Source organism: Hyla sarda, chromosome 4, assembly GCF_029499605.1.
Source record: "Hyla sarda isolate aHylSar1 chromosome 4, aHylSar1.hap1, whole genome shotgun sequence".
Lineage (NCBI taxonomy): Eukaryota > Metazoa > Chordata > Amphibia > Anura > Hylidae > Hyla > Hyla sarda.
Window position 1 is genome coordinate 168,050,542 of NC_079192.1, and position 21,063 is coordinate 168,071,604.

At 49.5% G+C, this 21,063-nt stretch overlaps 1 protein-coding gene and 1 long non-coding RNA gene across 4 annotated transcripts in view; one reads left to right on the top strand and one right to left on the bottom strand.

The window, feature by feature from the left end:
* Positions 1-4,877, bottom strand: part of LOC130368668 (cytochrome P450 1A1) — a 29,907-nt gene extending 25,030 nt beyond the window's left edge. For 2 of the 3 annotated variants that reach the window (XM_056572679.1, XM_056572677.1), the window contains exon 1: positions 4,809-4,877. In XM_056572679.1, the coding sequence (XP_056428654.1) occupies positions 4,809-4,833 (25 nt within the window). In that variant the 5' untranslated portion in view covers positions 4,834-4,877. Of the gene's footprint in view, positions 1-1,534; positions 1,600-4,808 lie in introns of those variants that run through there. The other variant, XM_056572678.1, reaches the window with a different exon arrangement.
* LOC130368672 (uncharacterized) lies at positions 4,631-19,545 on the top strand. Its single transcript, XR_008892531.1, has 4 exons — positions 4,631-4,763; positions 5,492-5,626; positions 11,057-11,107; positions 19,344-19,545. It is a non-coding gene; the product is annotated as an uncharacterized LOC130368672 (long non-coding RNA).
* The last annotated feature ends 1,518 nt before the right edge of the window (positions 19,546-21,063 follow it).

Here is a 21,063-nt window from a genome sequence, read left to right on the forward strand (position 1 = left end):
TGAGAATGTCCCACAATCTTCCACCAATTGAATCACCATTGGAACCTTCTCTACTGGATTTCTAATAAACAGAATCATGTCATCCACATACATCAGTATCTTTTCCTTGTCACCTTGAACCCCAAACCCATGAAAACACTCTGTGTTCCTGATCATTACCACTAGTGGTTCTATAAATAACGCAAATAATAATGGTGATAAAGGGCATCCTTGTCTTGACCCTCTTTTAAGTTGAATATTATTCGACAAATTACCATTAATATTCTTTCCGTGGGAGCAAAATATATAGTTTTAATTGCCTGCCAAAATTGTGACACTAAATTAAACTTCTCCACCTCCCTAAAAATAAATCCCCACTCCTCTCCACTTTCCACCTAACTCCATCGCTCCCTCTCTCCCTTCCTTATCCCTCTCCTTATTTATTTTATCCTTGTAGACCTTGCGCTTCCATCCATTTTCCAATCTCTCCTGGGGATTGGAAAATTAATGCTTTCCCATTAAACACAACCCTTAGCTGAGCCGGGAATAAAAGCCAGAAAGAAATATTCTGGTTATGCAGTCTTTTCTTAATGTCTCTTTACTCCATCCTCTTTCTTTGCATGTCTCTTGAAAAGTCTGGGTATATATAGATATTTGCGCTCCCCAGTTCGATCTTCCTTTTTTCCCTTGCTATTTTTAAGAGGATATCTCAATCCCTGGCACACATAAATTTCAGCAGTAAAGTCAGTGGTGGGGCTCCTGGACTTGGTTTTGTGAACGGGACCCTGTGCGCTTTCTCTACAGCAAACCAGGGCGAGAAAGTCTGTTCTCCAAACGTATCAGTTATCCATTTAGTGCAAAATGCTATTGGGTATGTCCCTTCCTCTCCCTCCGGTAAGCCGATAATTCTTACATTCGCCAGCCTTGATCTGTCTTCTAGATCTTCCCCTTTTCCTTTCACATATTTATTCTCCTTAGATATTTCTTCCTGTGCTTTCCCCATGTCACCAATTTTGCCATCTTATTGTGGGTTCAATTTCTCTATATTCCCCACTCTTTCTATAACCTTTTTCATATCTTCCCGGACGGAGACTGCCCACTTACAGAGTTAGCTCTTCCAAAGATTTATTACTTCTTTTTTTTTTTTTTAGAATAGAGCTCTGCATTTGATTACTGAGCTCTCCACTCTCTCCCTCCTCCGTAACTCCTTCCTCCTGTAGGACCGTATATCTGGAGCTGTTCATATTCTCTCCGTTCCTTTGGGTCCTTGTTTTGATAGCGTCTTTGGGACATTTAAAAAATTTATTTTTCCTATATTCATAGCTTCTCCAGCGGGATTGCCACTTGATCTCCTCGGTTGTAATTTTGGGGCCATCATCTTCTCTAAGACTTTAATGACACTTGCTAAGTGGTATTCCCTTTTACTCAGGGTAGTCATGGGGTATATGTCTATGGGGAAACAAAGGCCATAACAATCTTACCAGTCCACGGAGCCCCATGTTCTTCCTATTATTCTTTTCCCACAATCCAAATTTTCCCATCATGGTTAACTTACAATTCTGAAGATCAATTTATTGCACATTCTATTTCACCGCTTGCAGTATGGATTAGAGTAGCATCCTATAAAATTATACATAAGTACCATATTAAAAGGGGCACAAACCAGAAAACATCTTTCCTTCCACTTTGCTTCTTTCCCCTCATCCCTATTTCGCCATTACCGCATGGTGTTTCCAGCCGCCAAAGTCTTCTTTATTTAAGGCCTCTCTTTTTTTTTTCCTTTGTTTTATTTACTCCTACTGTTAGTTCCTTTTCCAGCGCTGTTATTTCATCCCCAGTACTTAAAAAGCGGTGGAAAGCAACCAATGCCAGTATACTGGCACAAGTTAAGATATGCAGAAACACTGCATTCATTTTGACAGAGCGTTGCTGGCAATATTGTCTTACAGGCACAGGGACCAATCTGTCAACACATTACTAGGGGTGCATATCTTAGGGGGACAGAACCGACCCTATTGTCCATAGACAGGTACTTTGGTTCTCCTCCGCAACTCCATTCATATCTTCCCATTCATTTTCCCATAGTCTACTTAAAAAATATAGATGAGCATAATGTGCATAAGTCTGTATTTCTGTCTCACCAGTTCCTCAGTGTGTATTCAGTCCGAGTCTCTCGACTCCCACCGGGGGACCCGAATGCCTCCTCCGCTCTGTGCTGCCGGTGCGGTGTCTTCTGGTTCTTACTACAGTGCCGCAAGCATGCCCGCGTGACCTCCAACTCCGACCAAGGCCGCTCACCTGACTGGTCACATGACTGCGCCTCTCGCACGGCTCTCCTTTCTCACCCCCGGTGGCCATATCCGCCTCCATACCTCCACAGCCGCCCAATAGGCCGATGCAACATCCCGATTCACACATCTCATCAGGGGAAAGCGCCCAAGCTCCATCGAGCCACCAATTCATCCTCTCTGGCAAGATCCACAGAAATCACCCGGTAGGAGGGAGAGAGTACATGGAGCGATCAGAGCCGACGAGCTCACATCCTCTCGTCACAAGGCCACTCGTCTCACAGAGGAGTACTTTCAGACAGAGTAGTGCTAGCCCAACCTCACTTAATGGACTTTGTCCATGCCTGTGCTTCAGCTTGGACAAAGCCATAATTTTATAAGCCATGATTTCTATAAAGAGGAAATATATGAAGTATATTAGAAAGGTTGATATTTTGCCAAGATGTACAACATATAAAAAGTTTTTGAATCTGACATTATCCATTTAAGATCTAGAGACTGTGCAAAGAAAACATGTTGTCATTTTCCTGAAACCAACCCATGACTATGACTCTCGTGGCATGGTGCATTGCCCCACTTAAAGTGTTATAGTGTAAACAGTTGCCATGATGGGATAACTTTTTTCGGCCACAATAGTAAGATAAGTCCAACTGCCCAAACTTTCATTCATAGCTTTCAGAGGACCCAGGGTGTGCCAAGGAAACATTACTTGCACCATTACACCAACTCCATCAGCCTGAACTGTTAACACTTGATAAGGTTTGTTGATTCATACAGCTAAATTCTGACTTTCCTATCAGCATGTTGCATTAACATTTTCAATCATCTGACCATGCAATGTTTTTTCACCTCTCTGTAATCCAATTTTGTGCCCTCTTGCCTGTTTTCCTTAGACACTAATAGCACTTGAACTGGTTTTCTGATGTTATAGCCAAAATGTGCTAGAAAAGTGTAGCAGCTTGTTTGACTGTGCACTGCTTGTTCATCAGAACAATTCTTCACATCATCCTCTGACACCTTTCATCAATTAATTGTTTACATCCACAGGATCTCCTTTTGTGGATAGTTTCCCTGAATAACACCATTTTCAGTATATTCTTAACATAAAGTTCGCACTTTTTAAAATTCTTTGCCCCGCTAGTCTAGCCTCAATGACCATGCTTTGTTGGAATTGATCTTTCAATTCTAATATGGATTCACACTGAACTATTTTCGCTAGCTCACTTGATTTAAAGGAGTACTCCGGCGTGCACTTTTTTCCTTTTATCCCGTCCAGGCTGCAAAATAAAAGAAAACAAACTTTCTCTTACCTGCCAACGAGCCCCCGGTGCTCCGGTACAGGTGTTCGGTCCCCGGGCTGTTTGCTTCTTACTTCCTGTTAGCCCGGCACGTCACACGGAGCTTCAGCCTATCACTGGCCGAGGCGGGACATCACTGCGGCCGGTGACAGGCTGAAGGTCCGTGTGACGTGCCGGGCTAACAGGAAGTAAGAAGAATACAGCCCGGGGACCGAACACCTGTACCGGAGTGTACCGGAGCTCCGGGGGCTCGTTGGCAGGTAAGAAAGTGTGTTTTCTTTTATTTTGCAGCCCAGACGGGATAAAAAGAAAATAGTGCGTGCTGGAGTACTCCTTTAATGCAATTTAATCACATGTCTAATTTCCATACAGTAAATTTTCAATCATGAAGGGATATGTATCTCTAATAAAGTGGTCATTTAGTGTATTTTATAGCACCTACCACAAGAGAAGGCAAGTATTTCACCCTTCAGCAAACAAATAAGGGATGTTTCCAACACATTAATTGCCCACTACAGGTCAGTGAGAGACATGTAATAGTAAAAGTGGCGGACTGGCGTAACTGGCATCAAAACCACTATCACCACTATATGTGCACTTTTGTGCAAAGCATGGTCATCACTGCATGTTGAATTTACTACAGTTTACGCATTCTAGCAGGCTGCAGCACGGGGCAGCCTTGCATGTACCTGGACTTATCAAGAGGTGTGGGCCTCTTGATAAATCCCGGGCAATCCTGCACTGGCAGGGGTTTACTTTACACTGGCATATGAAATGCACATTTTGGCAAATCCTCCCATAGTTTTTTGCCACATACTTTACTGCATAGTATATGCCAAAAAAAGTTCTATAAAACACTCTAGGGGGAGATTTACCAAAACCTGTCCAGAGAAAAAGTTGCTGAGTTGCCCATAGCAACCAATTAGATTGCTTCTTTCATTTTTCAGAGGCCTTTTCAGAATTGAAAGAAGTGATCTGATTGGTTGCTATAGGCAACTCAGCAACTTTTCCTCTACACAGGTTTTGATAAATCTCCCCCTCTAATGTTTTTTTTGGGAATATATGCTGCAGTTCACACCGTGACCAGGGAAGACTTATCTAATGGGCAAAGTGCGCATTTGCCAAGTACCCACTGTTTAAAGGAGCCAACTTCTGCCATAAAGTGGCTAAATTGTTGCCTCAGAAGGTTCCCCTTAACGTAAGGCGTGAGTGGGGTGTTGTGGGGAGTAGTGCAGGCACTCACTTGTTATTGGGAATTCAAGCCACATCAGAGGGAGTGCCACTGTCAGTGTAAGCCGCAGGAAGTGTTGAACTTGTGTGATGCAGTGCAGGCATGATGATGTCACTTATCAGCATCTGCACTGTGGCGGAGAATGGATGTGGCTTGGCTGGGACGCACCGACATCGCATGGAAGCCCACCTCTGAGATAATTATGGCGGTGCGCTCCATTGTGGAACGCATAGCGCCTTCCAAGCAGTGTGCGCGTGCGTGATACCCTTGTGCGTTCCACAATGGGCCGTGCGGGTGCCGCGCTTACGCATACCGTTGTCCGATCATGTGGCCTGAACGGTCACGTGGTCGGAAGTCTATAATGACGGTGCCGGCTTACGGGGGGGGGGGGGGGGCCTTGGGTGACGTACTCCCAATACTGGAATCATGTGGCGTTTGATCATGTGGTCCGGCTGGGATTGCGTGGCCCGGGGGGTCCTCCCCGGAAGAGGAATTACCGGTACATGCAGTATTATCTATGTGCCTTCCTGGAGGGGGGATAGTATGTGAGACTTGGTCTTACACTCCCCCCATGTGAAGTAAGTGAGCTACTTCTCTGCTTCCTATAACACTATAAAATAACATTGTCATTTCTCCTACTCTGAGCGCTGTTTTTTTTCTACATTTGTTTTTATATTGCTACGGATTCCATATAGGTTTTCCGGAATACCTTGTGCACTCCTGAAAGGGATGTCCTTGTGTCAGAGACTGGGAGATAAATTTTACGTTTGAAGAGGACCCAGGGTGTTGGTGGGGGAATACACATCCAGTGTGACCCCCACTCATACCGGGTGAGTAACACACACCTCATTTCCTATACTTTGGGATAAGAGCGCCGCCATCTTTTGCTAATATATTGTATCTTGGCTGTAATGTGCGGGACATGAGGTAAGAATTATTTTTTTCTTTATCCAGGTACAAATGGGGGGCATATCTGTCTACTGGGAGGAGGGTTCCTACCTAGTAACATACTTACCTACAGGGAGAAGGGGGCTGAATACCTACCAAGCAACCTACCTATGGATCAACCTGGCTACCTAGCTACATACCTAGTGACCTGCCTCCCTTCCTGATGACCTACAATGCTACGTACCTGACTACCTAGCTACATACTTACCTAGCCATTTACCTAATGACCTACCAAGCTACCAACCTAGCTGGCTGCCTACCTACCTTGCTAACTGCCTTCCTGACTACCTACTGACATACTTACTGACTTTGAGGGGGGGGGGGCAGGATCGATCTATCAATCTAAGGATTTATTTACCTATGTACCTTAGACCAGTGTTTCCCAACCTTTTTCGGGTCGGGGCACACCTCGAAAAAAAATAATTCTGCGGGGCACCGCTACAGAGGTTGACGAGCAAAAAAAAAAATAAAAAAATAAAAAAGCGGGGGAAATGGTAAAAAATGCAATGCACTATATTTATCAGTGGGTATGTAGTTTAAAGTGCTGCTTTATACAGCAACTCACCAATGACGTCTTCTCTAATTTGCAATGTTGTCTTCTCTTCTCCATCTGTTCCGGGCCATCATCACGATTTCTTCCACACACAATTCTTCACCGTTAAACCTGCAAAACAAATCTATTAGGCGCCGAACTTTGGGGGGTGTAGAAGGGGTGTAGAAGAGTGTACATGGGTGACAGAGGGATGTAGAGGGGTGGACATGGGTGACAAAGGGGTTTAGAGGAGCGTACAGAGGGGTGTACAGGAGCGTACATGGGTGACAGGGGTGTAGAGGAGTGAACAGAGGGGTGTAGAGGAGCGTACATGGGTGACAGGGGTGTAGAGGAGTGGACAGAGGGGTGTAGAGGAGTGGACAGAGGGGTGTAGAGGAGCGTACATGGGTGACAGGGGTGTAGAGGAGTGGACAGAGGGGTGTAGAGGAGTGGAGAGAGGGGTGTAGAGGAGCGTACATGGGTGACAGGGGTGTAGAGGAGAGTACAGAGGGGTGTAGAGGAGTGGAGAGAGGGGTGTAGAGGAGCGTACATGGGTGACAGGGGTGTAGAGGAGTGGACAGAGGGGTGTAGAGGAGCAGACAGAGGGGTGCAGAGGAGCGTACATGGGTGACAGGGGTGTAGAGAAGCAGACATGGGTGACAGGGGTGTAGAGGAGTGGACAGAGGGGTGTAGAGGAGAGTACATGGGTGACAGAGGTGTAGAGGAGTGTACAGAGGGGTGTAGAGGAGTGTACATGGGTGACAGGGGTGTAGAGAAGCAGACATGGGTGACAGGGGTGTAGAGGAGTGGACAGAGGGGTGTAGAGGAGTGGACAGAGAGGTGTAGAGGAGCGTACATGGGTGACAGGGGTGTAGAGGAGTGTACAGAGGGGTGTAGAGGAGCGTACATGGGTGACAGGGGTGTAGAGGAGTGTACAGGAGTGGAGAGAGGGGTGTAGAGGAGCGTACATGGGTGACAGGGGTGTAGAGGAGTGGACAGAGAGGTGTAGAGGAGCAGACAGAGGGGTGCAGAGGAGCGTACATGGGTGACAGGGGTGTAGAGGAGTGTACAGAGGGGTGTAGAGGAGCATACATGGGTGACAGGGGTGTAGAGGAGTGGACAGAGAGGTGTAGAGGAGCAGACAGAGGGGTGCAGAGGAGCGTACATGGGTGACAGGGGTGTAGAGGAGTGTACAGAGGGGTGTAGAGGAGCATACATGGGTGACAGGGGTGTAGAGGAGTGGACAGAGAGGTGTAGAGGAGCAGACAGAGGGGTGCAGAGGAGCGTACATGAGTGACAGGGGTGTAGAGGAGTGGAGAGAGGGGTGTAGAGGAGCGTACATGGGTGACAGGGGTGTAGAGGAGTGTACAGAGGGGTGTAGAGGAGTGGAGAGAGGGGTGTAGAGGAGAGTACATGGGTGACAGGGGTGTAGAGGAGCAGACAGAGGGGTGTAGAGGAGCGTACATGGGTGACAAAGGGGTGTAGAGGAGTGTACAGAGGGGTGTAGAGGAGTGGACAGAGAGGTGTAGAGGAGCAGACAGAGGGGTGCAGAGGAGCGTACATGGGTGACAGGGGTGTAGAGGAGTGTACAGAGGGGTGTAGAGGAGCATACATGGGTGACAGGGGTGTAGAGGAGTGGACAGAGAGGTGTAGAGGAGCAGACAGAGGGGTGCAGAGGAGCGTACATGAGTGACAGGGGTGTAGAGGAGTGGAGAGAGGGGTGTAGAGGAGCGTACATGGGTGACAGGGGTGTAGAGGAGTGTACAGAGGGGTGTAGAGGAGTGGAGAGAGGGGTGTAGAGGAGAGTACATGGGTGACAGGGGTGTAGAGGAGCAGACAGAGGGGTGTAGAGGAGCGTACATGGGTGACAAAGGGGTGTAGAGGAGTGTACAGAGGGGTTTAGAGGAGTGGACAGAGGGGTATAGAGGAGCGTACATGGGTGACAGGGGTGTAGAAGAGTGGACAGGGGTGCAGAGGAGTGGACATGGGTCGACAGGAGGGTGAACATGGATGACAGAGGGATTACAGAAGGGTGGACGGGGGTGACAGGGATGACAGGAGGGTGGACGGGGGTGGACATGGGTGATGGGGGGTGAACGGGAGTGAAAGGGATGACAGGAGGGTGGTGGACAGGGGTGACAGGAGGGTGGTGGACAGGGGTGACAGGAGGGTGGTGGACAGGGGTGACAGGAGGGTGGTGGACAGGGGTGACAGGAGGGTGGTGGACAGGGGTGACAGGAGGGTGGATGAGGGTGAACATGGGTGACAGGAGGGTGGACAGGGGGGGGACAGGAGTGAAAGGGATGACAGGAGGGGGTGAACATGGGTGACAGGAGGGTGGATGAGGGTGAACATGGGTGACATGGGTGACAGGAGGGTGGATGGATAGGAGTGAAAGGGATGACAGGAGGGTGAACATGGGTGACAGGAGGGGGTGAACATGGGTGACAGGAGGGGGTGAACGGGAGTGAAAGGGATGACAGGAGGGTGAACATGGGTGACAGGAGGGGGGGGCGGACTGGGTGATAGGGGGGGTGGACATGGGTGACAGGGGGGGTGGACATGGGTGACAGGGGGGGGTGGACATGGGTGACAGGGGGGGGTGGACATGGGTGACGGGGGGGGGTGGACATGGGTGACAGGAGGGGGGGCGGACTGGGTGACAGGAGGGGTGAACATGGGTGACAGGAGGAGGTGAACATGGGTGACAGGAGGGGGTGAACGGGAGTGAAAGGTATGACAGGAGGGTGAACATGGGTGACAGGAGGGGGGGGCGGACTGGGTGACAGGGGGGTGTGGACATGGGTGACAGGGGGGGTGTGGACATGGGTGACAGGGGGGGTGGACATGGGTGACAGGGGGGGTGGACATAGGTGACAGGGGGGGGGGTGGACATGGGTGACAGGGGGGGTGGACATGGGTGACAGGGGGGGTGGACATGGGTGACAGGGGGGGGGATGGACATGGGTGACAGGGGGGGTGGACATGGGTGACGGGGGGGCGGACTGGGTGACAGGAGGGGGGGCGGACTGGGTGACAGGAGGGGGGGCGGACTGGGTGACAGGAGGGGGGGCGGACTGGGTGACAGGAGGGGGGGCGGACTGGGTGACAGGAGGGGGTGAACATGGGTGACAGGAGGGGGTGAACATGGGTGACAGGAGGGGGTGAACGGGAGTGAAAGGGATGACAGGAGGGTGAACATGGGTGACAGGAGGGGGGGCGGACTGGGTGACAGGGGGGTGTGGACATGGGTGACAGGGGGGGTGGACATGGGTGACAGGGGGGGTGGACATGGGTGACAGGGGGGGGGGTGAACATGGGTGACGGGGGGGGGGGGGGGTATACGGTGGACCCGGGTGATGGCGGGGGGGGGGGGGGTTGGACAGGGTTGAGAAGGGGTAACAGAGGGGTGGAAAGGGTACAGTACCTTAAGCAAGCCGTTCCGCGCAGCTTTGCAGGTCCACGGCAGGCACGGGAGTCCGGCGCAGGTGAAGATAGTTCCGCCCCAGGGACCCATTTTCGGCCCACTGCACCGCAAGGTAGAAGAGGGAGGGGGACGCAGGGGACGCAGTGGGGAGGGGGACACAGGGGACGCAGTGCACGCAGTGGGGAGGGGGACGCTGTGTGCGCAGTGCGCACGCAGGCTTCCCTTCCCCCCTGCGCCGCCAGTCATAAGCGCGCAGGCCGGGGCGGGATATTTAAAAAAATAAAATAAAAAATCACAGCAAAATCCCGCGGCACCACTGCCAGTGGCGAACGGCACACACGTGTGCCGCGGCACCGCGGTTGGGAATCACTGCCTTAGACCATACCTGCCTATGGGGGGGGGGGGGGGGGCTACCTAAAAATTGAACTACAGTGGGATGTACCTACTTGCCTACTGTGGGAGACATACCTACTTAATAGGTGACCTAGTAACCTTCTCACCTTTACTGTGTGGGTCACCAAGGGGGGCATTATAACAGTTTGGGGCCTTTAAATGGGGAGGATGGGGGCAGATTTATCAAAACCTGTATTGAGAAAAGGCCCTTTGCAACCAATCAGATCACTTCTTAAAGGGTAGCTCCCACCATCCTATTTTTTTTTCTGTCCCTGCCTATTGCCAATCTATCCCTTACCCCCTCCCTGCTTTTAATTTTCATTTTTACTATATTAAAAATGCCTTTTGTCTGCCAGGCAGTGTGCTCACTACCAGGCAGACTTCCCCAGCAGGCACCACGTCACTGATGCCTGCTGGGGGGGACGTCTGCCCTTAGTTCATCTGCACAGGGTGCCTCCAGCTGTTTCACCACTACAACTCCCAACTTGCCCTGAAATCTATTGGCTGTCAGGGCATGCTGGGAGTTGTAGTATTGAAACAGCTGGAGGCACCCTGTGTAGATAAACTATTAGTTAGTTACAAGCGGCGCTGCGGCGCTAGCCCATTCCTAGGAATGTGCCGTCTCATAGATGGCTATGCATTTTGTGCACTCTTTGCACAAAGAATGAACCAGTGACCCTTTATCAACATGTAATATTTATGTTGTGCTTTGTGCTCCAGATTTTATATAGACATATTTAAGGTACGTTCACATCTGCATATTTTCTGCTGCAGATCTACTGTGGATTTTCTGTAGCAGATTTTGCTACCCATTGAAGTCAATAGGCAGCAACATCTGCAGCAGCAAATCTGCAGCAGATCTGCACCAAATATAAGCATGTGTGAACGTACCCTAATGTAACTTGTGCACATCTGATATTTCTTGTATAACATACAAACAGTGTCTTTGTTATTTGATAGACAAGGCTGGACAAGGCTAATAATACGAACACTAGTGAAAGGGTTAAGAAGGTAGGTAACCTTACAAATACAATGTAAAAGAAGCAGTAAATCAAAAGACTAGGGTGGATACAGTTTAGAGCAATAAGATTAAATAATATCCTGTTGACAAGAATACTATTATCCTCAGAACACACACATACACACGCACGTTTTAAAATGACACTGCAGCATGCAATGTGATAGGAGCAGTGACACAACTCACTGCTTGACACGCAAGGACCTTATCATTGCAGTACGGACTCATTTGCAAGCAGCACACAAATATTTCCCAAGGCAGACTTTACCATGATATTCAAGGCGTTCAAGAACAGAGAACAGTGCTGTCTTATTAAAGCCTTGCAAGATACAGAACTGTGAAAAATTAAAACAATCTCTCTTAAGGGAAGCTGAATAAATGCAAGCCCTACTCTTTTGCCTGTCTAACAAAAGGGGTAACAAGCAAATGTCCCCCTTTATGATATCCATGTGCTCTAATAGGGCATAGTAAAACATAATATATAATAAAAAGTACCTAATAAATTGGCCAGTGAATGTATATTGTTTAGAAAGGATAATACTGTATATACTCGAGTATAAGCCGACCCGAATATAAGCTGAGGCCCCTAATGTTACCCCCAAAAAAACAGGAAAAGTTATTGACTCGACTATAAGTGTTACGCCGAGCGCTCCGGGTCCCCGCTCCTCCCCGGAGCGCTCGCTTCACTCCCTCCGCTGCAGCGCTCCGGTCACGTCCTCTGACCCGGGGCGCTGCGATCCTGCTGCCAGCCGGGATGCGATTCGCGATGCGGGTAGCGCCCGCTCGCGATGCGCACCCCGGCTTCCCTACCTGACTCGCTCCCCGTCTGTTCTGTCCCGGCGCGCGCGGCCCCGCTCCCTAGGGCGCGCGCGCGCCGGGTCTCTGCGATTTAAAGGGCCACTGCGCCGCTGATTGGCGCAGTGGTTCCTATTAGGGTTTTCACCTGTGCACTTCCCTATATTACCTCACTTCCCTTGCACTCCCTTGCCGGATCTTGTTGCCTTAGTGCCAGTGAAAGCGTTCCTTGTGTGTTCCTTGCCTGTGTTTCCAGACCTTCTGCCGTTGCCCCTGACTACGATCCTTGCTGCCTGCCCCGACCTTCTGCTACGTCCGACCTTGCTTCTGCCTACTCCCTTGTACCGCGCCTATCTTCAGCAGCCAGAGAGGTGAGCCGTTGCTAGTGGATACGACCTGGTCACTACCGCCGCAGCAAGACCATCCCGCTTTGCGGCGGGCTCTGGTGAAAACCAGTAGTGGCTTAGAACCGGTCCACTAGCACGGTCCACGCCAATCCCTCTCTGGCACAGAGGGTCCACTACCTGCCAGCCGGCATCGTGACAGTAGATCCGGCCATGGATCCCGCTGAAGTTCCTCTGCCAGTTGTCGCTGACCTCACCACGGTGGTCGCCCAGCAGTCACAACAGATAGCGCAACAAGGCCAACAGCTGTCTCAACTGACCGTTATGCTACAACAGTTGCTACCACAGCTTCAGCAGTCATCTCCTCCGCCAGCTCCTGCACCTCCTCCGCAGCGAGTGGCCGCTCCTGGGATACGCTTATCCTTGCCGGATAAATTTGATGGGGACTCTAAGTTTTGCCGTGGCTTTCTTTCCCAATGTTCCCTGCATCTGGAGATGATGTCGGACCTGTTTCCCACTGAAAGGTCTAAGGTGGCTTTCGTAGTCAGTCTTCTGTCCGGAAAAGCCCTGTCATGGGCCACACCGCTCTGGGACCGCAATGACCCCGTCACTGCCTCTGTACACTCCTTCTTCTCGGAAATCCGAAGTGTCTTTGAGGAACCTGCCCGAGCCTCTTCTGCTGAGACTGCCCTGTTGAACCTGGTCCAGGGTAATTCTTCCGTTGGCGAGTATGCCGTACAATTCCGTACACTTGCTTCAGAATTGTCCTGGAATAATGAGGCCCTCTGCGCGACCTTCAAAAAAGGCCTATCCAGCAACATTAAAGATGTTCTGGCCGCACGAGAAATTCCTGCTAATCTACATGAACTTATTCACCTAGCCACTCGCATTGACATGCGTTTTTCTGAAAGGCGTCAGGAACTCCGCCAAGATATGGACTCTGTTCGCACGAGGCGTTTCGTCTCCTCGGCTCCTCTCTCCTCTGGTCCCCTGCAATCTGTTCCTGTGCCTCCCGCCGTGGAGGCTATGCAGGTCGACCGGTCTCGCCTGACACCTCAAGAGAGGACACGACGCCGTATGGAGAACCTCTGCCTGTACTGTGCTAGTACCGAACACTTCCTGAGGGATTGTCCTATCCGTCCTCCCCGCCTGGAAAGACGTACGCTGACTCCGCACAAAGGTGAGACAGTCCTTGATGTCTACTCTGCTTCTCCACGTCTTACTGTGCCTGTGCGGATGTCTGCCTCTGCCTTCTCCTTCTCTACAGTGGCCTTCTTGGACTCTGGATCTGCAGGAAATTTTATTTTGGCCTCTCTCGTCAACAGGTTCAACATCCCAGTGACCAGTCTCGCCAGACCCCTCTACATCAATTGTGTAAATAATGAAAGATTGGACTGTACCATACGTTTCCGCACGGAGCCCCTTCTTATGAGCATCGGATCTCATCATGAGAGGATTGAACTTTTGGTCCTCCCCAATTGCACCTCGGAGATTCTCCTTGGACTTCCCTGGCTTCAACTTCATTCCCCAACCCTGGATTGGTCCACTGGGGAGATCAAGAGTTGGGGGTCCTCTTGTTCCAAGAACTGTCTAAAACCGGTTCCCAGTAACCCTTGCCGTAACTCTGTGGTTCCTCCAGTAACCGGTCTCCCTAAGGCCTATATGGACTTCGCGGATGTTTTCTGCAAAAAACAAGCTGAGACTCTACCTCCTCACAGGCCTTATGATTGCCCTATCGACCTCCTCCCGGGTACTACTCCACCCCGGGGCAGAATTTATCCTCTCTCTGCCCCAGAGACTCTTGCCATGTCCGAATACGTCCAGGAGAATCTAAAAAAGGGCTTTATCCGTAAATCTTCCTCTCCTGCCGGAGCCGGATTTTTCTTTGTGTCCAAAAAAGATGGCTCCCTACGTCCTTGCATTGACTACCGCGGTCTTAATAAAATCACGGTTAAGAACCGCTACCCCTTACCCCTCATCTCTGAACTCTTTGATCGCCTCCAAGGTGCCCACATCTTCACTAAATTGGACTTAAGAGGCGCCTATAACCTCATCCGCATCAGAGAGGGGGACGAGTGGAAAACGGCATTTAACACCAGAGATGGACACTTTGAGTATCTGGTCATGCCCTTTGGACTGTGCAATGCCCCTGCCGTCTTCCAAGACTTTGTCAATGAAATTTTTCGTGATCTGTTATACTCCTGTGTTGTGGTATATCTGGACGATATCCTAATTTTTTCTGCCAATCTAGAAGAACACCGCCAGCATGTCCGTATGGTTCTTCAGAGACTTCGTGACAACCAACTCTATGCCAAAATTGAGAAATGTCTGTTTGAATGCCAATCTCTTCCTTTTCTAGGATATTTGGTCTCTGGCCAGGGACTACAGATGGATCCAGACAAACTCTCTGCCGTCTTAAATTGGCCACGCCCCTCCGGACTCCGTGCTATCCAACGCTTTTTGGGGTTCGCCAATTATTACAGGCAATTTATTCCACATTTTTCTACCATTGTGGCTCCTATCGTGGCTTTAACCAAAAAAAATGCTGATCCCAAGTCCTGGCCTCCTCAAGCAGAAGACTCCTTTAAACGACTCAAGTCTGCCTTTTCTTCGGCTCCCGTGCTCTCCAGACCTGACCCTTCCAAACCCTTCCTATTGGAGGTTGATGCCTCCTCAGTAGGAGCTGGAGCTGTTCTTCTACAAAAAAATCCTTCCGGGCATGCTGTCACTTGTGGTTTTTTTTCTAGGACCTTCTCTCCAGCGGAGAGGAACTACTCCATCGGGGATCGAGAGCTTCTAGCCATTAAATTAGCACTTGAGGAATGGAGGCATCTGCTGGAGGGATCAAGATTTCCTGTTATTATCTACACCGACCACAAGAACCTCTCCTACCTCCAGTCGGCCCAACGGCTGAATCCTCGCCAGGCCCGGTGGTCTCTGTTCTTTGCCCGATTTAATTTTGAGATTCACTTTCGTCCTGCCGATAAGAACATTAGGGCCGATGCTCTCTCTCGTTCCTCGGATGCCTCAGAAGTTGATCTCCCTCCGCAACACATCATTCCACCTGACTGCCTGATCTCCACTTCTCCTGCCTCCATCAGGCAGACTCCTCCAGGAAAGACCTTTGTTTCTCCACGCCAACGCCTCGGAATCCTCAAATGGGGTCACTCCTCCCATCTCGCAGGTCATGCGGGCATCAAGAAATCTGTGCAACTCATCTCCCGCTTCTATTGGTGGCCGACTCTGGAGACGGATGTTGGGGACTTTGTGCGAGCCTGCACTATCTGTGCCCGGGATAAGACTCCTCGCCAGAAGCCCGCTGGTTTTCTTCATCCTCTGCCTGTCCCCGAACAGCCTTGGTCTCTGATTGGTATGGATTTTATTACTGATTTACCCCCTTCCCGTGGCAACACCGTTATTTGGGTGGTCGTTGATCGATTCTCCAAAATGGCACATTTCATCCCTCTTCCTGGTCTTCCTTCTGCGCCTCAGTTGGCTAAACAATTTTTTGTACACATTTTTCGTCTTCACGGGTTGCCTACGCAGATTGTCTCGGATAGAGGGGTCCAATTCGTGTCTAAATTCTGGAGGGCTCTCTGTAAACAACTCAAGATTAAATTAAATTTTTCCTCTGCATATCATCCCCAGTCCAATGGACAAGTAGAAAGAATTAACCAGATCCTGGGTGATTATTTGCGACATTTTGTTTCCTCCCGCCAGGATGACTGGGCAGATCTCCTTCCATGGGCCGAATTCTCGTATAACTTCAGGGTCTCTGAATCTTCCTCCAAATCCCCATTTTTCGTGGTGTACGGCCGTCACCCTCTTCCCCCCCTCCCTACCCCCTTGCCCTCTGGTCTGCCCGCTGTGGATGAAATTTCTCGTGACCTTTCCATTATATGGAGAGAGACCCAAAATTCTCTCTTACAGGCTTCTTCACGCATGAAGAGGTTCGCGGATAAGAAAAGAAGAGCTCCCCCCGTTTTTTCCCCTGGAGACAAGGTATGGCTCTCCGCTAAATATGTCCGCTTCCGTGTCCCTAGCTACAAGTTGGGACCACGCTATCTTGGTCCTTTCAAAATTTTGTGTCAAATTAATCCTGTCTCTTATAAACTTCTTCTTCCTCCTTCTCTTCGTATCCCTAATGCCTTTCACGTCTCTCTTCTCAAACCACTCATCCTCAACCGTTTTTCTCCCAAATCTGTTCCTCCCACTCCTGTTTCCGGCTCCTCGGACGTCTTCTCGGTCAAGGAAATTTTGGCTGCCAAAAAGGTCAGAGGGAAAAATTTTTTTTTAGTAGACTGGGAGGGTTGTGGTCCTGAAGAGAGATCCTGGGAACCTGAGGACAACATCCTTGACAAAAGTCTGCTCCTCAGGTTCTCAGGCTCCAAGAAGAGGGGGAGACCCAAGGGGGGGGGGTACTGTTACGCCGAGCGCTCCGGGTCCCCGCTCCTCCCCGGAGCGCTCGCTTCACTCCCTCCGCTGCAGCGCTCCGGTCACGTCCTCTGACCCGGGGCGCTGCGATCCTGCTGCCAGCCGGGATGCGATTCGCGATGCGGGTAGCGCCCGCTCGCGATGCGCACCCCGGCTTCCCTACCTGACTCGCTCCCCGTCTGTTCTGTCCCGGCGCGCGCGGCCCCGCTCCCTAGGGCGCGCGCGCGCCGGGTCTCTGCGATTTAAAGGGCCACTGCGCCGCTGATTGGCGCAGTGGTTCCTATTAGGGTTTTCACCTGTGCACTTCCCTATATTACCTCACTTCCCTTGCACTCCCTTGCCGGATCTTGTTGCCTTAGTGCCAGTGAAAGCGTTCCTTGTGTGTTCCTTGCCTGTGTTTCCAGACCTTCTGCCGTTGCCCCTGACTACGATCCTTGCTGCCTGCCCCGACCTTCTGCTACGTCCGACCTTGCTTCTGCCTACTCCCTTGTACCGCGCCTATCTTCAGCAGCCAGAGAGGTGAGCCGTTGCTAGTGGATATGACCTGGTCACTACCGCCGCAGCAAGACCATCCCGCTTTGCGGCGGGCTCTGGTGAAAACCAGTAGTGGCTTAGAACCGGTCCACTAGCACGGTCCACGCCAATCCCTCTCTGGCACAGAGGGTCCACTACCTGCCAGCCGGCATCGTGACAATAAGCCTAGGGTGGGAAATACATCATCCCCCCCATGTCATCATCCAGACCCCTGTCATCATCCCCCCCCTTCATCATCACCACCTGTCAATCCCTTCATCAGTGGTCTTCAACCTGCGGACCTCCAGATGCTGCAAAACTACAACTCCCAGCATGCCCGGACAGCCATCCTCTGTCCGGGCATGCTGGGTGTTGTAGTTTTGAAACCTTTGGAGGTCCGGAGGTTGAAGACCGCTGCGGCCTTCGTCATCACCCCCACCTTCATCATCACCGCCTGTCAATCCCTTCATCAGTGGTCTTCAACCTGCGGACCTACAGATGTTGCAAAACTACAACTCCCAGCATGCCCGGACAGCCATCGGCTGTCCGAGCATGCTGGGTGTTGTAGTTTTGAAACCTTTGGAGGTGCGCAGGTTGAAGACCACTGTGGCCTTCGTCATCATCCAGCCCCCCCCTTTTTGTTTTGTACTCACCTACCCTCGGCGGGAAGTTAGGGTGAGCTGGTCCGGGCCATCTATGCTGCAGGGACCGTCCGGTGGGGAGGATTAGTCATTGCGGGCTGTCCATTTTCACCGGGGGGGGGGCCTCTTCTCCGTGCCCGGCCCCGGACTAGTGACGTTGCCTGGATGACAACGCACAGGGATGTTCATGCGCAGCTGGATGATGATGAAGGCCGCAGTGGTCTTCAACCTGTGGACCTCCAGAGGTTTCAAAACTACAAAACCCAGCTGTCCGGGCATGCTGGGAGTTGTAGTTTTGCAACATCTGGAGGTCTGCAGGTTGAAGACCACTGATGAAGCGATTGACAGGCGGAGAATTCACTCGAGTATAAGCCGAGGGGGGCGAGGCACAGGAGGGATAAGGCAGCTCGTAGTCAGTATAGCAGAAGGTCAAGGCAGGTGGCAAAGTAGCATAGTCAGGACATAGCAGGAGGTCAGTAGAAAGATGGCAGAGGAGCAAGGTCAAGTCACAGAGCAAAGAATCAGATACATGGTAAGGCAACTCTCAGGAATGCTTTCTCTCAGGCACAAGGCAACAACGATCTGGCAGGGAAGTGAGGAGGGTGGAGGAATTTATCAATGAGCCACAGGTGAATTACACCCATTGTATGCATTTTGTGATGGGGATTGCCCCTAGCAACGGAACACAAGCGCAGGATCTGCTCCCCCAGTATAAAGGCACAACTGCATTTGGGATTGAGCATTTCCTGCCATTTGAAACCACATTTTTTTCTTGTTGTTCAAATCTTGTTTAGAAAGGAGCCTATTATAACTACTTGATTTAATATTTTTATTCCTGTGGAATGGATTTGTTTCAGTATGTTAACAGGCATATGGCTATAATGTATCTGCCGCAGTCCATTATATCTAGTGAGAAACATGTGGTGGCTATCCATTTAAGATAATGTAATTATCTGGCAGCCAACTATATCCAATATATAACAATGTGAGTTTATTCATTTATATAATCATTGAAGCTATCAGCTAGACTCATCGAGGTAAAATATCACCTCTTTACAAGACATGAAGCTTACAATGTGATCTGATGCAGCCAACAATTGACTCTGGCCTCCTTCTATGAATAATAATTATGTCCACGCTGAAGTTTATCTTTTATTCAGGCGTGTGTTTTTGTTATTGTTGCCAGTTTAACAATGTATCTGTATGTTATAGATAATCCAGGCTCCTCACTTCTTCTGTAATATTATATAAAGCCATGTTTTCATAAGTGTGTGGCTTACCGATGTGTGGGCTTCTTGGCTGCTGGCCAAAACCAACAACTTTTCAGCAGAGCAATTGACCCACAGGATTGAAGGAGTTCACATTTTTAGTTTTTGTAAGACAATGAATGAAGGCATACATTTGCTGAATGCTAGAAGGGTCTGTGTTCCAGCAGTTGTTTTTCATTTTAAGTTTGATTGTATTTACTGTTTCTGTTCTAAATTTCCTTCTGCATTTGGCAGTTACATGAAATCTACAAGGAGCCATAGTTTCACCAGAACAACTCAATAATTAGTGTCCCTGAGCACTGTAACATACTAACTCTGCAGAATAGTTTCCTTCAATAAACAGTCTAAAATATTAAGTACAGTTCCTGTGAAATCAGGAGAGCAATAACCAGAAAAAAAATGGAGGTACCCTTTAAGAACATCCATACAGATGCACGACTGGGTAAGGATGTGACTTTATGCTTATTGTAATAAATGGATTATGACTGTGACAGGAAGGGTATGTTAAGAAGACATCCAATTAAAAAAAAAAAATATGGAGAAGGGGCATAATGGGGCTTCTTCTGCCCTCAACAGAGCAACACCACTCCACTGCACCATCGGAACTTGGGTGACTAGAGCCAGCGGAACTCACTACTCCATTGCATCACCCTTTATTTTTTCTTTGTCTGGGACATAGAGACGAACAGGTTCACAAACAAGCAATGTCTATTTCATGCAAGAGCGCTTCTTTCGGCTCACACTGTTTGAATAATGTGTACAATGGGGCAAAAAAGTATTTAGTCAGAAAAAATTCATAATCTCACATTTCTTTCTACTCCATACACGACAAGTTGAGTTTTTACAAAAAGTTCTACTTTGGTTTCATCTGACCATATGACATTCTCCCAATACTCTTCTAGATCATCCAAATGCTCTCTAGCAAACTTCAGAGTGGCCCGGACATGTACTGGCTTTAGCAGGGGGACACGTCTGGCACTGCATGATTTGAGTCCCTGGCGGCATAGTGTGTTACTGATGGTAGCCTTTGTTACTTTGATCCCAGCTCTCTGAAGGTCATTCACTAGTTCCCCCAGTGTGGTTTTGGGATTTTTGCTCAGCATTCTTGTAATCATTTGGACATCATGGGGTAAGATCTTGCGTGGAGCCCCAGATCGAGGGAGATTATAAGTGGTTTTGTATGTCTTCCATTTTCTAATAATTGCTCCCACAGTTGATCTCTTCACACCAAGCTGCTTGCCTATTGCTGATTCAGTCTTTCCAGCCTGGTGCAGGCCTACAATTTTGTTTCTGGTGTCCTTTGACAGCTCTTTGGTCCTGGCCATAGTGGAGTTTTGAGTGTGACTGTTTGAGGTTGTGTTTTTTATACTGTTAAGTTCAAACAGGTGCCATTAATACAGGTAACGAGTGGGGGCAGAGGAGACTCTTAAAGAAGTGACAGGTCTGTGAGAGCCAGAAATCTTGCAAGTTCGTAGGTGACCGAAATACTTATTTTCCACCATAATTTGCAAAGAAATACTTTAAAAATCAGACAATGTGATTTTATGGATTTTATTTCTCATTATGTCTCTCATAGTTGAGGTATACCTATGACGAAAATTATAGGCCTCTCTCATCTTTTTAAGTTGGAGAACTTGCACAATTGGTGGCTGACTAAATACTTTTTTGCCCCACTGTATGTGTTCCCTATGTCTTAAGGGGGTTTACCACCATAGACATTTATCCACCAAACACTGTCACTTAAAGGGTTTATCCAGCGGGAGGGACCTTTGGGCATAGCACAGTATATAAAAAACAAACTTTTACTTACCTCCAGCGTTCCAGCGGTGCCTGCCTCTGATGTCCCGCTCCGGTTCGAGAGAGTGATCCTTCTTATGCCAGATTTTGTGATGCCTGGGCAGTGGCATACCTGGTGCCCCTTGCGCCCATGGCAAGCTACGGTATCAGCGCACCC